The sequence below is a fragment of the Zootoca vivipara genome, chromosome 2, assembly GCF_965207765.1.
Source record: "Zootoca vivipara chromosome 2, rZooViv2.hap1.1, whole genome shotgun sequence".
Classification (NCBI taxonomy): Eukaryota; Metazoa; Chordata; class Lepidosauria; order Squamata; family Lacertidae; genus Zootoca; species Zootoca vivipara.
In genome coordinates this window covers 46,377,716-46,401,052 of record NC_142584.1, presented here as the reverse complement: position 1 = coordinate 46,401,052, position 23,337 = coordinate 46,377,716, and the positions used below count along the sequence as shown (strand labels likewise).

Below are 23,337 nucleotides of genomic sequence, written 5' to 3'. Positions count from 1 at the left end.
GCATCTTTTCTAGATCTACTGCATTTGGTACAAATGAAAATAGGGCCTTAAGTTGGAGTTGTTCATAACATTGTGGGTCAGCTTAGAGTCTGTAGCAATTAATCTTTAAAAGACTGCACACTTCCATACCTTACCATTTATGGTAACAGAAATCTCATAATAAGTGAGCTAAGCTAAAAGTCCAGTCACAGCAATCAGGGCAAGGAAGTTTTGTGCAATGTATTTTTTTCAGCTGTGGATTTGCTGCTCCTTGATTGCTAATATGGAACAGACTCAGGATATGTCAAAAACATTATGAACACAAGACCTTCTGGGCAAAGACTACCAATTCCCAGCAATTGTAAGTAATATTTCAGAGAAGTTTGTTTACCTATTTGCAATCCTTTGCAGTAGTGTGGGTGTGTGGGTGTTTTAACAGAAAAATTCTAAATTTCCTGAAGCATCTCCCACCCCATCTAGATAGCAAACACATTTCAGAAATATTGCAAAATATTCAAAAATATCAATTTTTGAGTAATGGACAAAAAAAAGTCACAGGCGGAAATGTTTCATTGAATCCTTTGCTTATATAAATCATACAGGGACCAGAAAAAATAAAGTGAATAATATATGCTAAGATCTTGTGAACAGCACAGTGTGAAAGCATCATTGTAAGGGTCAATGCTCTAGATTCCTCTAAATGAATATATTTTGCTTCAGCAACGAATTTTTCTAAAGGAACACAGTGAATTTGATATTCCCATTCCTAGTTTATTTTTTCTGTGGATTTGTAGTTATTAATTTTTGGTTAAGAATACTAAATGTAAAAAGCCCTTTCGTGGCTGGGAATGAACCAAGAGCCACTTTAGAAGTCTGTTTGGGTTGTTTTGCTTTTCATTAAAAGGCACATTTTTATTAAATGTATCTTAGAGCTTTTGTGATAGAATGGTTTAAGAGATTAAATAAAGAAACCCAAAATGTCACATGTGAATAATCCTGATAACATTTATTGCAGAAAATTATATCAAATTATAAAACAAAACAAAATAAAGCACTCAGTGGGAAAAGTATGCAATACCAACCCAAAACAAACACAAAGAAAAGCCAAACCAGGATTTATGAATCTTCTTATTAAACAAAGTTTAAAAAAGCAGAACTGAAGTTTGCTGTCCTACTTCAAAGTGTCTGAAAATTACAAACACAACTTCATGGCACCATGCTATTTTGTCTACAAAAGTAGTTGTGTCTGTTACAGAGGCCCTGTGTTATTCTTCCCATCTTGTGTCACTTAAGATTTATTTCTAGGACAGCATCACCAGACAGCACCTACAAGGTAACAATTCACATAACAAATTTATTGAGGAGAACTCAAGGGAGCCTGTACTGAGCTTTGATTCAAATAGGTTACAGAAATAAATTCCCCTTTATCCCTCACGTTATGACTGTAGGTCATGTATAAGTTTGCTGACTTGGAGATTGATATGGCTTGTGATGGCCCCACACCCCCAACAATCCACACCCCTATGAGGCTGACTTGCAGAAATTCAAGTAGTTCTTGCCCTACACAGGAAATGGGTTTCCTCTGGAAAAAAACAGAACACTGCATCTAAAAATTAAAATCCACCATAGAAGCTGAACACCCAGGTCAAGCGTAATATGAAAATTATCACGAGTAGCAGCAGAGTTCCATGATTACATACAACATGCACAAACAATAATTCCCGAACCCAACAACATTCAGCAAGGCCACAAAAAGTTTAGGATTCAAAGTCTCTAGATGTAGCTTTGGAGATTGCTTCTTTTAACATTGCTTCATCTGATTTACTATCATACAGGCTTGTCTCTAAGTCAGAACTGAAATTACCCCAATGTACATTTAGGGTTTTCATCACAGACATTATTCCACATTGTATTTATGTGCACAAGCAAAAAAAGCTTGGGAATGAGGTTCTATTTAAACTCTCTGTTGACATTTTAAATTCAATCAATTTATATAATTTCAAGAACAAAAAGGACCCCCCCAACAGCTGAGCAGGAAGTTAATTTGTAGGATTGCTAAACCATTTGTGTACGTGCACTAAACTTAGACACAGGAATGAGCAGACCATGAATTGTTTTGTCAGTATAAACTAGCAAAGTTAACAGAATGTATGCATACAAGGAAGAGCATGCAAACATGCTGTTTGGGTCTGGCTGCATGTTGCACGCATTACAAAACCAGTCTTTCATTTTGTTTTGTTTTGTTCACGAGCAGCTGTATTTGGAGGGGTGTTTGAAAGAGAACAGCAGTGTATCTTGGCGGGGAGGGGAAAGTGCTCCATAAGCACCCCAAGCCACTTTTCTGTCTGCAGGGTCCTAAGGCTTGATGGGAGCATCAGGGGCGTAGGAAGAGGGGGGCGATGAGAGCGTGCCGCCCCCAGCAGCGCTATCCCGGTAGGGTGCCATCGTGGCTGTCCCCGCCCCCTTTGATTCACATCCAATGCCCTTTTGAAATGGGGGTTATTGGTTTGTTTCTGTTTTGTGGTTTTATATTGTGATTTTATCCTGAAACCACCCTGAGACCTGTGGGTATAGGGCGGTATCCAAATTCAAGAAATGATGAGGAGGAGGAGGAGGAGGATGAAGAATGTAGCACCATAGGTATTATTCCCACACACTATGTGGACATCCTGATATGGTGATCCCAAAGTCAGGCTTGTGTGGCTGTGGCTTCCAGGTTCCGGTGAGATCACACAGAAGCATCCCTTGGTTTCTGCCAACTGATGTGGCTGCCTCATTCTGCCTCCTGGACAGGATGGCCCTGTCCATAACTATGCATATTAACGCCACATGACCCCATGCACCCTCTAAACCTGTTGGGGGGGTCCCCAAACTTTCTGAGTAGATTGAGGGGGCACCAGGGGGCACAGGAAGAAGAAATGAATATAGAATCTATGATTTCCTCTTCTTATTTCATCTCCTCTTTATTCCCCTCCTCACAGGCCCAACAGAGAACATCTGCCTTACAATGTCATTCTAAAGGACTTGCATCTACATGGTTATAGGAATGTCCATCACTGCTCAAAACCTTAGTAATCAGGTATGGCAGCTCAAGGTGTTTTTTTCAAGATGATGACTGGTTCTTGAAAATACTGAGGGACTGTGTCTGAATTGCAATGAATTCCTTCCCTTCAAACTTGCTCTTCTGCTAGGTCAACTTTGTAAAACTCAACAATTCACAGTTATTGAGGCTGCTGAATGCTGCGTTTAAAAATATTTTGCTTCTAGATAAAACTAACCCAATCCCTAGAAAGATGGAAAGTTTTGCTACCCTGAGAACAGTCAACATTATCTCAACATTTCTAGCTTTTTCTGCTAACCTAGAAGTACAATGCATCAGAAAAAGAAAGTGTTACTACGTATCTCTTCGAGTAACAAAACTCATGTGAGCTTTAGAGAGATTTTAACAATCTTGTTAAGGCATTGTATACTAATTTCTAAACAATATTGAAATGATGGAATAATACCACATGAGACAAAAATATATCACTGAACCATTTCAAAGATCTATGATATTTAAACCCAAATGCATGGGATCTTCCTAGGACTGCTTTCATAACTCCCCCCCCTCTCTCCCTCTCTCCCTCCCTCCCTCTCTCTCTCTCTCTCTCACACACACACACACAAAATCTAAAACTTGAGAACAATAAAAAGCATATTGTGGCAGATACAGCAATGGTAGCAATAAGGAAATACCCAATTTTAACAACTAAAAGCATAGTAAAGCATTTTAAAGGCCTTGGCCTGGTACCAGCAGTGTTACGTCATTTGCCCGCACATGTGTGCCGGGCGGGGGGTGGTGGAGGTATGAACAGAACCCACTGCCCCAGCCCAGCCCTCACGGCTGATGCCACCAGGTGGGCGCGCATAGGGTGCAGGGGGGTTCATGGAGCCTGTGTGCCAGCCCAGCCCTCACCACTCGAGCCATGCAGGACCATGGTGTACCTCCTGCCCGCTCATGCAGGGAGGAGCCTGGCCTGCTCATGCGGCTCTTAGCAGGCAAATCTGCAAGGGGGTTGGGGATGTGGCAATGAGACCAGGCTGGGCTCTGGAGCCCAGAGATCATTGACAGCAGGCAGGGTGAGATGGGGATCCCTGCGTGGGGGCACCTGGGTCATGCCCCCTTAAAATGGTGCACCCAGGGCCACAGACCCCCCCACACCCATGCTACACCCCTGCCTGGCACCAAAAATATATCAGTGTTCATGTTAGGTGAGCCTCACAGGGAAAAGAAATCCATAAATAAGTCACCAGCACAGAGTGACTGACGATAATCTCTGTATATGAGCAGGTTTCCCTTCCAGGACTTTTGTTCCTATGTATACTAGAGTTTTAAGAAGGTAGCACCACCAACACTTTGAGAGAAGCTCAGAAACAGTCTGGTCACCAATGTGGTGGTGGTGGTGGTTAATATTTCAGGCATAGGCAAAGTCTGGCCCTCCAGACGTTTGGGACTACAATTCCCATCATCCCTGACCACTGGTCCTGTTAGCTAGGGATGATGGGAACTGTAGTCCCAAACAGCTGGAGGGCCAGAGTTTGCCTATGCCTGCCTTAATCCCTGTAAAAAAAACAAAAACCCTGAAGCTGCATTTTGAACTAGCTGAAGTTTTCGAAAGAATGTTCAAAGGCAGCCCCATTTGCAGAAAAGCACTAAAGGCTGCTCCATGCAGCAACAGGCTGGAGTTGAAAGCTTCCCCCCATTTCCTCAAATCAACTCATTTGACAGAGAGAGCAGCTGCACAAGACACAAGTGGCTGTCCTCCCTCATAAAACAATAGGGGAGAGAGGCCACATCTCTCTCTCCTTATCCCTTACTGCTTTAGAGGAAAGACCATAACTTTCCTTTTATGCCACCTCCTTCCTTTGCCAAAGTGGAGGAGGCGATGACTACAGAGACACCGGGAATCATTTCAGGTAGAAGTATTAATGCAGAACTTACTTTCCCCACATCCAAATCCAAAAGTAGAGCACTGAGTTACTGTGCCTGGAACTGGCACAAGCAAGATATAACCCAAAGAGAGGTGCCAGTATGTATTATTCCTATGGCTGCAATGGAAATTATACAACTGCTTCTGTTGGCTGGATGTATTTTGTCTAACTCTGTTCACAGCAGGTTTAAATGACACGGTAGTTAATGCATTAGAGGCTGCTGACAGATTCTCTGCACAAGTACGGTATACCAATCATAGCTATACATAGCTTTAGTATTTAGATGACACTGAGACACTGAAAAGGCTTAGTTCAAGTGAAAAAATCAAGCCTTAGGTGAATCACATTGAACCATGTCACCCCAATCAACACCACATGTATCAAGTAAATAAGAATAGATATCCCTTTATTCATAGGGACAGCCTAGAAAACAAATGTGTGAATACAGTTAACATACCTGGGTTTTTTGTGGGGCGGTGGTGGTTATGTTAGGAGACGCTTGAGGAGCTGCATGACAATGGGAGTGGAAAGCAAATAAGTTGACTCTTTTACACCGTGCTGAAGTCCCAACAAAAATCACAGAAGCTGCAACTTGCATTTCAAGGGAGGGTTGTTTAGATATATTTATTGGCACTGATGGGAACTTCCCTTGAAATGCTTTAAAAAGCAATTAATATCACATCCATTTTGGCCCACTGGTGCAGGTGAACACTGAAAATGAGTCATATTCACCTGCACTTTCTAATTCTAGCAGTGCTGAATCAAGCACGCTAAAGTGTAAAAGTATACAAGCCCCATGAAGCAGCCAGTTAATGAGATGTGAACCACTGACCACTACAACAAATAAAAAGACAGCATGCATCTGTCCCTGATATGCCTGCTGCATTCACAAATGAAGCATTCCAGACCAGCTTTGTATGTGTATGTGCAGCAAAACTCCAAATAACCAGAGTATGTGACAGGCAATTAAGTCACACACAAACATACCGTAGATATATATTAGTCTGAGTATCTGAAATTTAGTTTTTAATCTTATCCCTGAATAAGCAATTCATTGAATTCCACATGCTACTGGGTTTATTTTGGAGTTTTGCTTCTCAGAAAAATAAGTATGCATAGATTTTTTAAAAAACCCCAGAAATGATCTAAGTTTTGAAAGATGAGGATGAGTTCTTGAGTATGTTGAACCACCACAATGGTAAAACTGATTGCTTCTGTTATTTATTTTATTTTTACACAGAGATAAAGGCCACAGAATCCATCACCATAAATCATGTTGGGGAAAAAGCTGGTGACAGCACAGAAACGAGGGGAGACCAGAGCATTCTGCCTGGGCTTGGGAATGGTAGCATGCTCAGTGATAATGTATTTCTTTATCGGAATCACCATTGTACCCTTATACAATAAAAGGTAACTGGGCTTGTTGAGCAGGCATGCATGTGGTTTTCTCCTTCAGCATTCGGGACTATCCCAACATGCAGAATGCATTCTGGGTCTCAGTGCCATAGCCTCGTCCAGTCCATTTGGAATCTTAAATTCTGTGATCTAGGCCTGATTTCAACATTGACAGTGATAAAATTTGCAATCTTGAAGATTGAGCCAATGCTTCTCGCCATGTGAAACAATGTATGTTGTGTGTGCCACACAAAGACTAGCACTCTGCAAATTTCATTATTCTTTCCTCTCAAATTGAGGAAGAGAAACCACACAAAAATGTTTCCAAATGTCCATATCACACACTTCTTATTTTGGAAGTGAACAATGTGTTCCCCACAACTGCATGGCTGGCTGAATTAAGTATATCAGCCTAACCATAGATAATTCTGGACATTAATGTGTTCTAAGAACTGAAATTCTATTTCACTTAGGAAGCACTTAAGGCAGGATGTTCATTAACTATCCATTCATAACAGATCTTCATTGCTAAATATGCCTAATCAAATTTCTGTCTACAGAGAAGTTAACTTGGAATTGCTTAAATGGAAGGCGCTTTAGCTTCTGGAGCAAGGAAATGTGCTTATCCTTGCTGTCATGGTTCAGATCAGAACCGTCATGGTGTTCCCCATTGTGGCAGTGAAAACGTTTCAAGCTGACCAGTTAACTAATAAATATTGGGCACAGCCAGTGAACTGAACTGTGCATATTTTGAGAAAGGAATTAGCTTATCTGAAATTTATCCTGGCACTGTCATTTCATATACCATGCACACCCACCCTCTTTTTCAAACAGTAAAGCTATTTGTGCAAATTCCACCAGAACTTAGGAAATTCCATCAGAACTTAGAGTAGCATCTGTTTTTGGGTGGTAAGGGAATACTGCTATAATAAAAAACAAGAGCCAGATTTAATAACGAACCAGATTTCAGGAGGGGAGGGGAGACTAATACCAGAAACCAAACAATCAGGGATGAATGTATGTATATTAGATTTTTCCAACTCTGCTAGTAACATATGGTTATAAAAAGGCAAGTTGGGATGCGAGTGATGCTGTGGTCTAAACTGAGCCTCTTGGGCTTGCCGATCGGAAGGTTGGCAGTTTGAATCCACGTGATTGAGTGAGCTCCCATTGCTCGGTCCTAGCTTCTGCCAACCTAGCAGTTCAAAAGCACACCAGTGCAAGTAGATAAATAGGTACCGCTGTAACAGGAAGGTAAATGGTGTTTCTGTGCACTCTGGCAATCATCACGGTGTCCAGAAGCTGTTTAGTTATGCTGACCACATGACCTGGAAACTGTGGCCCAGAGAAAAAAAGCTTGAGAACCACTGAGAAAAATGTTTAAATTACATACTTTGCCATAGAATTAATCAACATAATTCATTAAACTTCAGTTTCTTAACAATACTGCTTCTTGCTGCATAATTTGCAAAAAGTGACATTTTAAAATATTTGCTAGAGTTCAGCCTGAAATGCTATGGAAATGAATGAAGTAGCTGAATATTTAAGTAGTACTGGGCTGAAGTACATGGCTATAACTCTGGAAAGCAGTAATATGTGGTACTGCATTTAAAAGCAGGAAGGGGGGGGTCTTATTTGTTTTTGCAGTGTCTGGACCAATAAAGGTGTATGCGAACTGGAAAATGCCAGCATCAAGGAACAGCAGCAGTGTGACAGCTCCAGTGATGAAAATAAGTTTCAATATCCTTGTCTGGACATCATGGTCAATTTGACACCTGTTGGGCAGGTGGTAAAGCTTTATCACCAGGAGGAGACTGTGTTCAGAAACCCCAAGGTTTGAGTTATATTCATAAGAAATCTTGATACTAAATCTACATACCAATGTCAAAACCCAGATATTCTTCAATGTACATATAGATAACATAAGCATAATGCCACTGCTCCTGGTCACACACAAGTACTGTAAAACAGTGTTTCTCAACCTTTTTTGGGCCACGGCACACTTGTTCCGTGAAAAAAATCACGAGGCACACCACCATTAAAAAAGTTAAAAAAATTAACTCTGTGCCGCCCTATATTGACTATAATTATGACTGTAAGAAACACTTGCCAATTGCTGTGTTGGTTGCAATCTCCTGTAATAAGGCTTCACAAGCCGTCCGGCGGGTTAGTGTCGTGTATTGGCGGCCGCCAGGCTCATTTGCACTGAGCTTTGGGAAAGAGGAGGAGAAATATTGCTTTCCGGCGGGTCAGTGCTGATTATTGGCGGCCGCCAGGCACGTGACAATGCAAATCGCCCTTCTCGTCGCCGCACGTCGCGGCACACCAGCCAGCAAATGGACACAAGTACAAAGATTCACAAAATGTTTATGGGTATGTGTACCCTTGCTTCCTCTCCAGAAAAAAGCACTGTATGTGGCCAATACATGGGCCCAGAGGCTTTTAAACATTGCACTGGCTGCATGGATTGCCTGCATGCTTCTGACCATAGCACTATTATAGGGATAATAGTGCAGTTCACATTCGATGCAGTTCACATTTAATTTGCACTTTAAGAAATATAAGATAATCCAAAAAACAGCCAACTTTAAAAATTTGTACTTTTCCAGAATTCACAGTGCATTTCTCCAGCCAAGTACTGTACACAAAATACTGGCTTGTAGTGACCATAAAATGCATATATTATTGAAAGTAACTTACAAAAAATGCATTATTATAGGGGAAATTGCATACAATTTTTTTAATTGTACTGTAAATTCTTTGAGATATCTCATAGCACACAATTCATAAAATAGTGCAAACGTATATCTTAACAAAAATTCTCATTAAAGGACTGCTAAATTGTCATGAGGACTTAAATTGCAAACTGATGCTGAGAAGCATAGAAATGATCTTAAGACTGCAAAGATGAGAAACAGATAAATGGAAATTGATAGATTTGCTCATTCTGACCCCTGGGTCAGATTTGTCTCCAGCTTTGGAAGTTTCACATTCCTGAATACTTTCACTTGGAATGGAAATCAAATATCAGAATCAATCTGCGGTTCTTGCAGAGGTATTGGCCTAAAATTCAACAAGACATTCAAAAAATACTAAACAACAACCACCATTTAAAAACATTTTGGCTTTTTGTAATTCCTGCTCAGCCCATCTGCAGCCCATCTGCAAGGTTCTCACAGTGTCAGAATAGCAAAGCAAAACTGAAAATGATTGCTCATTCCTACAATATATCCAAACAACTTCAGTTTTAGTGATATAAGAGAAATCAAAAAACCTTTTCCAAATAGGGAATTACTATTTTAAACAGAATTATTTTGCACTTTCACTTGTTTGTTTTTAGCTGCATTTGTTATTATTTTCAGTGTCTTACAGTAATTCATCGTCTAGCAGGAAATAATCCTATTTACATTGCATATCGAAAATTCCCTAGACAAATTAACAATACGGGAAATTTCCCTAATGGAAAGCTCAACTTGTGCTTCAAGGCCATCAATAGTTGTTCATGTATTCTGTCTCAGGCACACAAGGACATTTAGAAAGAAATATGATTGCACAGGAATACTTGCTCATATTAGAATTACATCTTTGAAATAGTGATTTATAGTTCTCCATTACATACATTGTTGTATTACATACATACATTACATACATTACATACATTTACTTTTCAGTAAAACATACAGGAGAGAGCTCTCTCTTTTTACATACAGAAAATAAAATGCTACAGTGAGCAGCTCATTGATCTTAAATTGTGGGGCAAAAGTGTTATATATTTCTCAATTTCTAATATATAATCAAGTAAAATTAGATAAATTGTAAATTTCTTACTATAATAAAATTTCTGATTGTCTTACGCAAGGAAACAGGTTTGCTCCAATTGTCAAAAGTTTCATATATATAATTCTGGACATCCTTTCTCCCCTTCTATGTGACTGAGCTCTGTTAGTAGGGGTGGGTAACATAGAAGGGTGGTGCCACAGAGCTACTGCCCCAACAGCAGGGCAATGGTGAGGTTAGGGCTATGGGAGCACTGAATTAGCTCTGCTGGTACACCTGGACAACACCAAGCTCTCCTTCCCTCTGCCCTATGCTGTACTATCCAGGTAAGCAGCAGTGATGCCACTCTCAGTAGCGTAACCTATGCCAGCACCCACCCATACTGGTTACTCTTGCCTAATAGTCATTTATTTTGTATCCCCCCCAAGTCCTCAAAACATTTCACAAGCATTTAATAATCCTTACAATAACCCTGAAATGTAGGCCATTGTTATGACTCCCAGCAGATCATTCTGTTCTCAGATACTCTGTACTAGACATCAATAAAGGGGTAGATCTATGTGCATTGAACTATGGTGAAATACTGACAGTGCAATCCAGGGGGTACTTGATACACTTTTGCACTACAAAATGTGGTGGTTATGATTCTCAATGACACCTTCTTTCACACACCTATCCAAAAGGCAGCACTTGCTGCCTTTGCTGCCAAGCAGAGTTAAGTTTTTGTTGCTACCTTATAAGGCACTGAACAGTTTAGGGCCAGAGCAGCTCCTTCCACAGAATCCAGCCCATTGCCTGAGATCAGGGGACACCAACCCTACTGTACTGTGCCTGGTAGTGATTTGTCTGGTGGTGACTCAGGGGAAGGTCTTCTCCACACTAGCACCTTCCTATAGTAGGTGCTCTGCTGGCTGGGTAAAACATACCTATTGGCAAATTCCATCCCCACAGCTATTCCTGCCTGCCCAATTGCCATAGAAACCAATAATCCAGTTGGGAGTGACTCCTGAAATTAGTCCTCAGATTGCTTGAGTTCTTCCACTTCGTTTCAAAAGAACTTATGTAAAATTCTGAGGGAAGCTTTTGGAAGTTCACCTCTCTCTATACAAAAGTAATGATAATATGTATATTAATGATCTAGTGCACAGCTGGCACTTAATGCCAGAAAGCAATATGGTAAGCTTTTCCTGTTACTGAGTAATTATGATTAACTGGTTTCCTGGGGTTTGTTTGTTTCTGCAGTGCTCCTACATTCCCCCGACTCTGAAGAATTATACTGCAGTGCAAGAGAATGTAGAAAAAGTAAGACAAAATTTCACAGAAGCCCAGCTGTTTTATTGTTATTATGACCCATCAAGACAAGAAGCCACTGTCCTTTTAAACAGAGAATATCTTCCAGAGCGTCTTTTCTTCACTTTTGTCTGGCCAAGTCTGATGTTGATTGGTGGAGTCCTGATTATTGTCCTGGTGAAAATAAGTCAGTATTTTTCTATATTCTTAGCTCCACAGACCAGAACAGGTATATAGAATGTCCCAATGTTTGCCTGTATCTTACATTCACATCTGTATCCAAGACAAGCTGTGAACAATTTCTGAAGTTTAATCACTGTGAAGTAACAAGGTAGGAAGCATAAAGGAGACATGGATAAGATTAAGAGCTGGAGGCCATCCAAATGAGACACATTATTACTGTACTGCTTTTGATCAGATAAGAGTTGCAGAGTCAGCTTTTGTTCATAATTCAAGTTCTGAATTGTTCCATGATCAGAAACCTGGGCAAGGAAATTGGCTATATTCTCACATACACTACTGTTGAAACTGTGGGTACTCAGAACATTTTACAGATTGAAAACACCAGTTATTTTGGGCCACTCAGCACAGGCTTCCATGTAAGCATAGGCATGGGTCCTTCATTGTACACTATGAGGGCTAGATTTTAAAATTAATTAATATGACAAAAAGAAAGAAATACCCTGTAAGCTATTCAACATAATGTGGAAAATGGAAGAACATTCATGTCCTGCCATCTGCCCCTCCTACCCAAAGAAATCCAAATGAATGTTATATTGTTAGGATGCGACATTTGCAACTGAAATTATTCAACACCTATTGCAAATCAGGTTTATTATCAAAATTTACAGATTTTCAGCAAAACAATTCAGCAATGAAGATTTTTGCAATGATCAAATCAAACAAGTCATTGAAATAGCGCAACACAATGGATGCTTTCTGCAAATTCAACTGAAATTGCAACTTAACCAGCTTTGAAAGCAAGCACTACAAGCAACTCAATGTACTGGTAAATTACTACAATGCACTGTTGCAGCTGTTGTCATTACCTGTGCATTAAGCTAATGTTTAAAGCTTCATTGCTCACTGAAGAACAGTTGTGTGTTCATGTGCTACCTAAATCCCTAACAAGCATATACATGGAGCCCTCTTAATAGCAGAGTCTGAGTACCAGGCCAAAGGCAACCTTGGCAAAGACATAATAATGGAGAGCAAGGCTATCAATGGCTATTAGTGGGGGACTCTTCTAGCATTACTGGGAAATCCTTATTTTTCCATGGTTTCAGATCATACAGTCATGGATGGTTGATTGGTTGACAGGCATCCATCTGTCTCAGAAGACAGTGGAAGAGAGCACCTTTGGAGGTGAAGTCAAATTTTTGGAGACTTACAGCACCTGCTATGACTGTACAGACTGAAATGGAAGATACCCATTTTGTGCAGCTGGGGAAGATGAAGGCCTCTGGTTTGCCGCTGCAGATGCACCATGGTGTTTCTTCTTTCTGTGCTTCTTCCAGCAGTCATTCCTCCTCTGGTCACTGCTGTGGATACATGACTTGACTGTCTCCTGGCACTGCAGCCATATGCAAGGGATTCCCACACAGGAGGGTTAATGTTGCAAGCCTTCATGTCATATTTGTAGACAACTTTGTAGCACAGAGAGCTGGTCTGCCAAAGGTCCAGGTGCCTGAAACCAGTTCTCCATAGTACACGCCCTTGAAGATCTTCCATTCTGTGAACATGACCAAGCGCGCGCAGATGTTGCTGATACAGGAGTACAAACATGCTGGGAATGTGGGCTTGGAAAAGCACATCTTTGTTTGAGATTCTGTCCTGCCATGTAATGCCCCAAATCTTCCTGACACAGTGCACATGGAAGGCATTGAGGTGTTATTCCTGGTGGGTGTAAGTTATCCACGTCTCGGTTCCGTAAAGCATTGTGTTCAACACACAGGTCTTGTAGCCCTTTATCTTGGTATGGGTTGTTAGCATTGCATTCTCCCATAAGCTTTTGAGGAGGCTGATTCATATACACAAATATTCAACACAGCCAGAGAGCCATTTAATTCAATGTTCATAGATTGGGGACAGGACCTGCAACCACACTGTGCAGGAGTGGAGTGAAGAATTTTTTTAAATTGTAAATGTAAAAATGTGGAGAGCTGGACTTAATATAGGAAGAATGAAAAACCGAGAGAAACAAAAACATTTACCCATCCTTCACCGTGCCACAGTGATAGAGCACATGAGGTGGTTGGTGGTTAGAGTCATTCAGATCTCATTTTTAATTCTATAAGAAGGGTTTTGTAAAGCAGCAAATACAGTACAAAACCCACACATGGATCCCCCATTACAAAAGGATTTCAAGTTTTCTAGCTCCAACATATTATAATTAAGTGAATAAAATTAAAGAACAAAATCACAATACACAAGGTGTGTCAAATACTTCTAGATTCACAGTTGCTGAATCAACCAGCTGTTCTTTAAGCAGTTGTGGGGGTTCTTCATAACCCTGGGCTCAGGTATTTGATCTTCTTTTTGCTTGGCCCCACGCGGTGCCAAGAAAATTGCCTGGCCTCTGCAGATGGAATTCTCTCTCTGTTTATTACTGCCTATTGAGCAATGCAAATCAAAACAGCACACCATTCATGTTTAGTTACACTCATAATGCTTATGCAATTAGCATTTGGAAAGAAAGCTATAGCCTCAAAGGAGTTGCTGTTTTCCCCAAATATGATCAGAGCAACACCATCACCTCCCTGTTCCTCTAAGCAACTTACACTTCTGTGGTTTTATTTTGGTGTTTCACAGTTGAGTGCAAAAGGTGTCAAGGTGTCAAGAAGTTGAAGAAATTATTTCACAGCTCCCATAAGTGGGGGAAAAAATCTGTATATTTAATGGTTAAAACCAAACAAGGGGTCTGCTTCAAAAAGTGTCAAATTTCACACCATTTCCTGAATGCAAGAGCTTCTCATGTAGAGAAAATACATGCATAGATTTATTGTATGCAACCACCATATATTATTTTAGTAATGTATGCAGTCAACTAAATAAACCCGTGTGATCATTACATATAGCAAGGCACACACAGGTTCCACACCAATTCCTACATTTGTATGTATTTAATTTTTTAAAATGTCACTCATCCAAATAGATACGGACGGAAATACAGCTAGGTATTGAGACAGAAGTCTAAAATTGCTCCCCTATCTCTTCACTCCAATCTCCTCTGGGCGGTCAGTGAAACCAAGGGACGAAGTGCCAAGGTGGCATATGATTTTATTTTAAATTATGAATGAAATTTATACCTTAAAAACAACCATGAAAACAGATTGAACATCAATAGATACATTGCAAATCACTAAATATATCTGCCTAATATAGAACTAGCATACCTCCCACCATTTATTAGATGGAAATTGGGACATGCTCACAGTGTCATACCAAGGTTCACAGCCCAAGCTGCCCTTCTACAATTGCATATTGGTCAAGACTAAGCTCTGTCCACTGTATTCATCAATCCTGCAAGAACTTGTTCTGTACTCTTTTCCAAACCAGTGTGTTTTTCTGTTTTATTAAATATAACCATTTTTAAAATATAGCTGTCCTATAATCTGCTTTAAACAGTTGGAAATGAACTTCATCAGAATGTGAAGTGGCAAGCAGTGAACTAGGTATATGGGCAGGCTGTTTGGACCAGTGAAACCAACTATGTGTCTCCTTGATCCTTGCCCATCCTGGCCCCTAAAAGCGAGCTGGGAAGGGTTGGGCGATGAGCTCCGCGGGGTGGTGAATGCCTCCCTCTGTGAGGGAGTCTTTCTAGACCGGCTTAAAAAAGTGGTTATTAATCTGCTTCTTTAAAAAAATGTATTCATTCCCATCATTCCCAAAGCATATTCATTCCCATCATTCAGTCCAGACAATGCGATCCTCCTCAGAGGGACTTCTGCTGATTCTTTCATTGAAAGAAACGAGGTTACATGGATTCAGGCAGAGGGCCTTCCTGGTAGTGGCGCCCTCCCTGTGGAACACCTTCTCTTCAGATGTCAAGGAAATAAACAACTATCTGACTTTTAGTTAACATCTGAAGGCAGCCCTGTATTGGGATGGTTTTAATGTTTGATTTTTAGTAGAATCATAGAATCAAAGAGTTGGAGGAGACCACAAGGGCCATCTAGTCCAACCCCCTGCCGAGCAGGAAACACCAACAAAGCATTCTTGACATATGGCTGTCAAGCCTCTGCTTAAAGACCTCCAAAGAAGGAGACTCCACCACACTCCTTGGTAGCAAATTCCACTGCCGAACAGCTCTTACTGTCAGGAAGTTCTTCCTAATGTTTAGGTGGAATCTTCTTTCTTGTAGTTTGAATCCATTGCTCCGTGTCCGCTTCTCTGGAGCAGCAGAAAACAACATTTCTCCCTCCTCTATATGACATCCTTTTATATATTTGAACATGGCTATCATATCACCCCTTAACCTTCTCTTCTCCAGGCTAAACATACCCAGCTCCCTAAGCCATTCCTCATAAGGCATCGTTTCCAGGCCTTTGACCATTTTGGTTGCCCTCTTCTGGACACATTCCAGCTTGTCAGTATCCTTCTTGAACTGTGGTGCCCAGAACTGGGCACAGTACTCCATGTGAGGTGTGACCAGAGCAGAATACAGTGGTACTATTACTTCCCTTGATCTAGATGCTATACTTCTATTGATGCAGCCCGGAATTGCATTGGCTTTTTTATCTGCTGCATCACACTGTTGACTCATGTCAAGTTTGTGGTCTACCAAGACTCCTAGATCCTTTTCACATGTACTGCTCTCAAGCCAGGTGTCACCCATCATGTATTTGTGCCTTTCATTTTTTTTGCCCAAGTGTAGTACTTTACATTTCTCCTTGTTAAAATTCATCTTGTTTGCTTTGGCCCAGTTGTCTAATCTGTTAAGGTCATTTTGAAGTGTGATCCTGTCCTCTGGTGTATTAGCCACACCTCCCAATTTGGTGTCATCTGCAGACTTGCTCAGGATGCCCTCAAGTATGTTCTGATATATGCTGTGAGCCCCTCAAAGTGGCTGGTGAAACCCAGCCAGATGGGTGGGGTATAAATAATAAAAGTATTAATTGTTGTTGCGTTAATCTCCCTACAGCAACACTGAATATAAGATGCATCCTCATTATTGGAGACTGTGGGTTGGAAGCTGAATCCTGAATAATGATAAACCTAGCAACTCATATTAATAACATTTTAATCATTACAATCTCCACAAGGGCACACCTTTATTAGGGCAACCAAAATGTCACAAAACAGTAAACAAGCTTGGCATGAACGCCATAAAGTAAGGGAGTGGGAATGATTGATGGCACCTGAGACCATGCACCAAGTTTTTTCTGCCCCTCGCTTCATCCTTGCCAGAGGCTGGAGTAGAGAGGATGGCATTGGCAAGAGATAGGCAAGGTAATAGATTCGGATCTCCTAGATGCTATGCAGGTTTCAGATGACACTTGGGGATTCTGGGTTGAAGAAATACAGGGAATTTACAGGGAACAAGACAGAGGGCTTTATCAATAGTGGCACCCTTTCTGTGGAGATGCAGGTAAGCATGTATGTTGCTCTAGGCTCCTTATAAAGGAAAGGCAGCATATAAAATGTAACTCATAGCTATAATAAAACTTGCTTCAAAATCCACCCTTCACCATGATGGTCTTAGGCAGGTCACTCACTTTCAGCCCAATAATCATGTATAAAATAACCATAAGAAGCCAGGTCTTTAGTATCACAGACAGTATCTAAAGTTTAACATCCATCGGGCTGGGCCTAGAGCTAGGAAATGTTTACCCATAGTCTGAAAAGAGAAAAACCATAAACAAATTAAAAAAATATGCTCACTCCTATTGCAATGAAGCAGATTATTTTCAAATTAAATTAAATTGCAAACAAAATGCATGTCTTTGGCTGTATTCAAAGTACAAAAAGTAATAAAGTAATGGAGGCCCCAAACCAAAAATGTTCAAAGGCATGAAAGAAAAATTCAATTAAAAATAGTAGATAGAACCTCCAGGAAGCAGATGAGAAGAAAATGAGTTTTTATAATGCCGCTTTCCTCTCCTTCCCACTCCCTCAATCCTACAAAAGGTAGGAGGGCTATAGGATTTACACACACACACACACACACTTCTGAGTTGCGTTGTTCACTGTGCAAAGTGTCATTTATTTACTGCTTTCTGTCCTACCCTCTCTTCAAGGAGATCAGAATAATGTACATGGTTCATCTCTCTTCCTAGGCTGCCTGTTTTATTTTTGTTGTTGTTGTTTAGTCGTTTAGTCGTGTTTGACTCTTTGTGACCCCATGGACCAGAGCACGCCAAGCACTCCTGTCTTCCACTGCCTCCCGCAGCTTGGTCAGTCCTGTCTTCCACTGCCTCCAGCAGTTTGGTCAGACTCATGATGGTAGCTTCAAGAACACGGTCCAACATTCTCGTCCTCTGTCGCCCCCTTCTCCTTGTGCCCTCAATCTTTCCCAACATCAGGGTTTTTCCAGGGAGTCTTCTCTTCTCATGAGGTGGCCAAAGTATTGGAGCCTCAGCTTCACGATCTGTCCTTCCAGTGAGCACTCAGGGCCGATTTCCCTCAGAATGGATAGGTTTGATCTTCTTGCAGTCCATGGGACTCTCAAGAGTCTCCTCCAGCACCATAATTCAAAAGCATCAATTCTTCGGCGATCAGCCTTCTTTATGGTCCAGCTCTCACTTCCATACATCACTACTGGGAAAACCATAGCTTTAACTATACAGACCTTTTTCAGCAAGGTGATGTCTGCTTTTTAAGATGCTGTCTAGGTTTGTCATTGCTTTTCTCCCAAGAAGCAGGCGCCTTTTAATTTCATGACTACTATCACCATCTGCAGTGATCATGGAACCCCAAGAAAGTAAAATCTCTCACTGCCTCCATTTCTTCCCCTTCTATTTGCCAGGAGGTGACGGGACCAGTGACCATGATCTTGGTTTTTTGATGTTGAGCTTCAGACCATATTTTGCACTCTCCTCTTTCACCCTCATTAAAAGGTTCTTTAATTCCTCCTCACTTTCTGCCATCAAGGTTGTGTAATCAGCATATCTGAGGTTGTTGATATTTCTTTCGGCAATCTTAATTCCAGTTTGGGATTTGTCCAGTCCAGCCTTTCGCATGATGAATTCTGCATATAAGTTTTTACACCCATTTTTATTTTTACACCCATTTAATTATTTTATTCTTTCAACTAGGGTGGGGATAGGGAATCTGTGGACTTCAGCTGCCATCAGCTCCAGCCAACATTGACAGACATCAAGGGATGATGGGAACTGGAGTCTGACAACATCTGGAGGCCCATGAATTCTCCTTCTTGAAACAGAATTGGACTGAAATATAGTTCTAGGTCATTTGAGGCCAGCCTTAACATATACTATATCGCAATGCAAAGTCGTCCAGTTGTTGGACCTCTATTTCTGATTTGCAACAAAATCTGTGGAGATGAACTACCTACTCCAAATTAAGTGGGAATGGAGAAGATGCACATGTTTAGCTTGGCTTTCAGTTCTGCTGCTTGCCCCAAAGTGCCCCCATCCTACCAGTGCAGCATGACACAACTACGTAAGTGAGAATGTTTTACTGCCAGACACTGTCAGATCCTCTTGAGGCCCCTGAAGATCCCATGATAACTTGACAGCTGGCAAGATGCAGGAGAGTGCTGCTGTCTCAGGTGTTCTTTTGTGGCTCTTCACAGCCACATTGCATGAAAGGATGGAATTGGAAATGCCTCTTCCATCTTTTTTACTGCTTGCCTTAAATCAATGGATAAAAGCTGAAGTGAATTTTAGAGGGAAATGAAGGTCTTCATTAAGTAATTAAGGCCATAAACAAAATGATTCAAGTGGATGCATGCCCACTTTGAATTTATGTGCTACTGATTATCACTTTAAATGCATTACTTCTAAATCCTCACAAGCAACAGGCTATGGAAGGCGGCCATATTTTGCAGTCATTGTTTAAAGCAACTCTAGTAAGTTAAACAGAAGACCTGTTTGCAACACACTGTTTCGTTAATAAAAGTGCTTCTAGGAATATTCCAGAGGTGACTACAAGCCTTTAAAATCAGCCAAACATACAGTTATTTCTACATAATTTTTCAAGAGAAGCTAATCCAACAAAGTTGTAAAAACTTTAAACAAGGCCTCTGCATGTTTCCTGTGTAACTTTACCTTTCATATGTTAGTCCTGTGCCATCAGGCAAACCTAGAACAAAGTTAGTGTGACTATGCCTCCTACAGTAGAGAGGACAGCCCTTCAGGAACAATCCACCCATGGGGCAAGGTAAAGCGACTGCCTTGGGTGGCAGAATTCACAGAGGCAGCAGATCCGGCCTCAAAGGAATGCATCTCCCAACACTGCTGTCACTGCCACAGTTGCAGCCTGCCGGATCTGCCTCCTCCTTGGCAGCCCCTCCCCCAGTGCCACCTCTGCAGTGGCCTCTTGGTGAATAGGAGATGCTGCTGGTCTCCTGCCAGCTTTGATCCCAATGTAGATCTTTACTCTCCCCACCTTTTTCCTAGTGGGGGGGCACCATTTTGTGGTTCACCTCAGGTGTCAAATGGTCTTGTGCAAACCCTGCAACCCTCAGGTGAAGGGCTGTTTAGCCCAAATCTAGTTTAAAGAACTATAAGAAGAGAGAGGAGGAGGCTTGAAATTTGTTGTTGTTGTTGTTGTTGTTGTTGTTGTTGTTATTTTCAACAATTCATATACTACTTGATTACAGTTATGATTAAGTGGTGCAAAGGAGACTCAATATAATGAAAGTAAGTTAAAACTATTAATCAGAATTTAATTAGAAGCCTGCAGGAATAATAATAAAAAGTAGGTACTAGAGGTTCGACAGGTCTGATCTCAGCTGGAAGGGAGTTCCATAAAATTGGGCCCACAATACTGAACAACAGCTCCAATGGATAAGAGCCAGGAATCCAAGCCATGCGGACCACTAGCACTGACTCCTCCCAGGAATCAAGTGCTCCCTATAGAATCTTGGACCTGATTTTGCAAATTAATACAAAAACCTTGAATCTGGTCCGGTAGTGTATGGGCAGCCAGTGCAAGCTTTTGAGCACTAGAGCTGTGTCCTGGCATACAATATGTAACTGGTAAAAGACACTCATAGCCAATGAGGCTAGCTGAGCCTCCAGTTACAAAGATGGACCCAGGAGTACCACCAAAGTACAAATCTATTCTTTAATATGGAATGCAATCACTTCTAGAACAGGCAACTGGCCAATCTTATGGGCCATGGGAACAACCAACTCACAGTACTTCTGTCTTCCTAGGGCTCAAGCTCAATTTACTAGTCTTCATCCACTTTATCACTGAGACCGGATAATGTTCGAGATCATGCACAGCCTCTCCTGACTCAGAAGTTATGAGGAAGTAGAGCTGCATGTCACATCAGTGTACTGATGACACTTTGCCCCCAAACTCTGTATGGCCCTACCCAGTATAGCTGCTAAACAACATTGGGAACAAGATTGTACCCTATGATACACCATAGTACAAAGCTAATGGAGCCAAAACACATTCTCCCTATGCTGCACTATGGACACGATCCTGTAGGTAGGAACAGAACCACATTAGAACAGTGTCCCCAATACCCATTCAACAGAACTGGTTAATGAGGTTACCAAACACATAAAAGACTAAGCAGGACACAGGTCACTCACTCCACTATGGTTAAATATATTAGATTGTAAAAACATTTCTCAGCGGACCAAGTCTGGGAAACATGTAAGTTTTTATCTAGTGTTGAAAAAGATGTCAGTGAAGGTGCCAGATTGACCTCATGTGGGAAAGCATTCCACTAATGGGGGGCCACAACTTAAAAGACCCTTGTCACAATCCTCTGAGCCTCTCTCAAAGAAGGGACCCAGAGGAAGCCTCGGATTCAGATCCAAGGGGCTGGATAAGTTCATATCAAAGTTAGCCATCTCTCTGTAGTGGCAAGGTTTGGCATGAGGGTGCTTTCAAACAAAAGATCACATTCATGAGAAAAGTATATCACCTTTTGAATTTTTTTTACCCTGAATTAATTCTAAAGTCAGCTGTCTTCAAAAGACTTCAGCAATATCTTTGAATCCTAAACTAAAAGTAATGTATTATTATTTTTCTTTTCAGCAGCCACTCTAAGTAATCCAATGTTGTCTGTATTACTGAATTACTGCACATTCCAAAATATATTAGCAGGTTTCCATACCTAGTACCTATTTTATCATATGATTTCTAAAATATAGATTTCTACTCACATTTGGAACTTGTCATTTCAGTCTCAAAACACAATGCAGCAAAAAGGAGAAAAGATTGAATCTGCTGCTCATTACTGAATAGAACTTGAAATGTACTCGGAGTCGAGAGTGAATTTCATGCTCTTTATTCAGCTCATAGTCATCAAGGAGAAGAGGAGAAGAAGAATGGCTCTTTTCCCAAAACCATCTGCTTATATACATTATTTACACAATGGGCCTTGCGTGATTGGCTACTTCAGGGCTACACCTGTGGGCCAATTATATTGTGGATTGACTTCTGCCTGCAGCCTGATTGGCTGCTCCTACAGGCCAATCAGGTAGCAGATTCACTTCTGCCAGCCGCCTGATTGGCTGCTCCAGCAGGCCAATCAGGTTGCGGATTCACTTCCACCTGGAGTTGGATTGGGTAGCTCCCGCTGATTCTGAATCCTATTGTTCTAGGATTCAGCTCAGTACATAACACCCCTCCCCTCTAAGTTCCAGTCCTGCCCGGGAAGTTGCATTCGTAGTCCCCAAGGTCTGCTGGCCGCCTCCGTGTGCGTTGTGGCCTGGGGTGTTCCTTGGTCAGGGGTTCTGGTTCTGGCTCGTGTTCCGAGGCTGCTGGCTGTGCCGGGGCTGTCTGGTCTGGCGCCACTGAACCACTAGGTTGTGGCTCTGGTTCCGGTGTCCTTCCAGCCTCGGGGCGCCCCTCTGTGCCTACTGCTTCTGCTTCCCCTGTCCACCCCTCTCGCTCTACAGGCCTCACTGCCCTGCTGTCCCCTTGGGACCCCTCTGTCCCGCTCTCCTCCCGGGTTCCTCCTGGGAATCGTCGCCGTAGCTGGTCGCAGTGGCGGCGCCAACATTGCCCCCCTTCCGTTAGTACCTCGTACGACACGGGACCGGTCACCTTGGTGACTGTGGCGGGTACCCATGCTGGGCCTGCCCCAAAATTCTTTGCGTACACTGCGTCCTGGGCCACAAATGTCCGGGGGTTCCTGCCTTTCCCCACCACTACCTCATCCTGAGCTCTGTCGGGGTGAAGTCGGTCCAGTCTAGTTGCAAGGCGCCGGCCCATTAGTAGTTCAGCTGGGCTCCGGCCCGTCGTTGTGCTTGGGGTGCTGTGCTGTGCTAGAAGAAATGCGGCAAGGCGGTATTCCCAGTCCCCTTGTGTCATGCGGCGGAGGCTGTCCTTGGTGGTCCGCACCATGCGCTCCGCTTGGCCATTGGTGGCAGGGTGGAATGGTGCTGAGCGGATGTGGCGGATGGCGTTCTGCGCTGTGAAGGTCTGGAACTCCTCTGACGTGAATGCGGTTCCATTGTCCGAGACGAGGGTGTCAGGGAGCCCGTGGGTTGCAAAAAGCTTGCGTAGTACCCGGATGGCTGCCGCCGTAGAAGTGGACGGTACCAGTGCGACCTCCAGCCATTTGGTGTAGGAATCCACCACTATGAAGAATGTTTTTCCCTGGAAGGGGCCAGCGAAGTCCACGTGCAAGCGTGACCATGGATGTCGGGCGGACTCCCAGGGCTGGACTGGGGCCCTTGGGGGATCCGGGCGGGATTCTTGGCAGGTCTGGCAGTGTTGGACCCAGGCCTCTATCTCTCTGTCAATCCCCGGCCACCACACATAACTCCT

General features: G+C 42.2%; 2 protein-coding genes across 8 annotated transcripts in view; one reads left to right on the top strand and one right to left on the bottom strand.

Moving 5' to 3' along the window:
* The window catches only part of KCNIP1 (potassium voltage-gated channel interacting protein 1), a 566,415-nt gene that overhangs the window by 438,925 nt on the left and 104,153 nt on the right, over window positions 1–23,337 (bottom strand). The window lies entirely within an intron of this gene.
* The window catches only part of KCNMB1 (potassium calcium-activated channel subfamily M regulatory beta subunit 1), a 353,074-nt gene continuing 329,939 nt past the window's right edge, over window positions 203–23,337 (top strand). For 2 of the 6 annotated variants that reach the window (XM_088661802.1, XM_088661800.1), the window contains exons 1-5: window positions 203–340; window positions 2,961–3,058; window positions 6,191–6,360; window positions 7,993–8,179; window positions 11,365–11,424. In XM_088661802.1, coding sequence (XP_088517928.1) covers window positions 6,224–6,360; window positions 7,993–8,179; window positions 11,365–11,424 — 384 coding nt within the window. In that variant the 5' untranslated portion in view covers window positions 203–340; window positions 2,961–3,058; window positions 6,191–6,223. Of the gene's footprint in view, window positions 341–2,238; window positions 2,413–2,960; window positions 3,059–6,190; window positions 6,361–7,992; window positions 8,180–11,364; window positions 15,010–18,668; window positions 19,537–23,337 lie in introns of those variants that run through there. The other 4 variants (XM_088661799.1, XM_088661801.1, XM_035105219.3 and 1 more) reach the window with 4 other exon arrangements.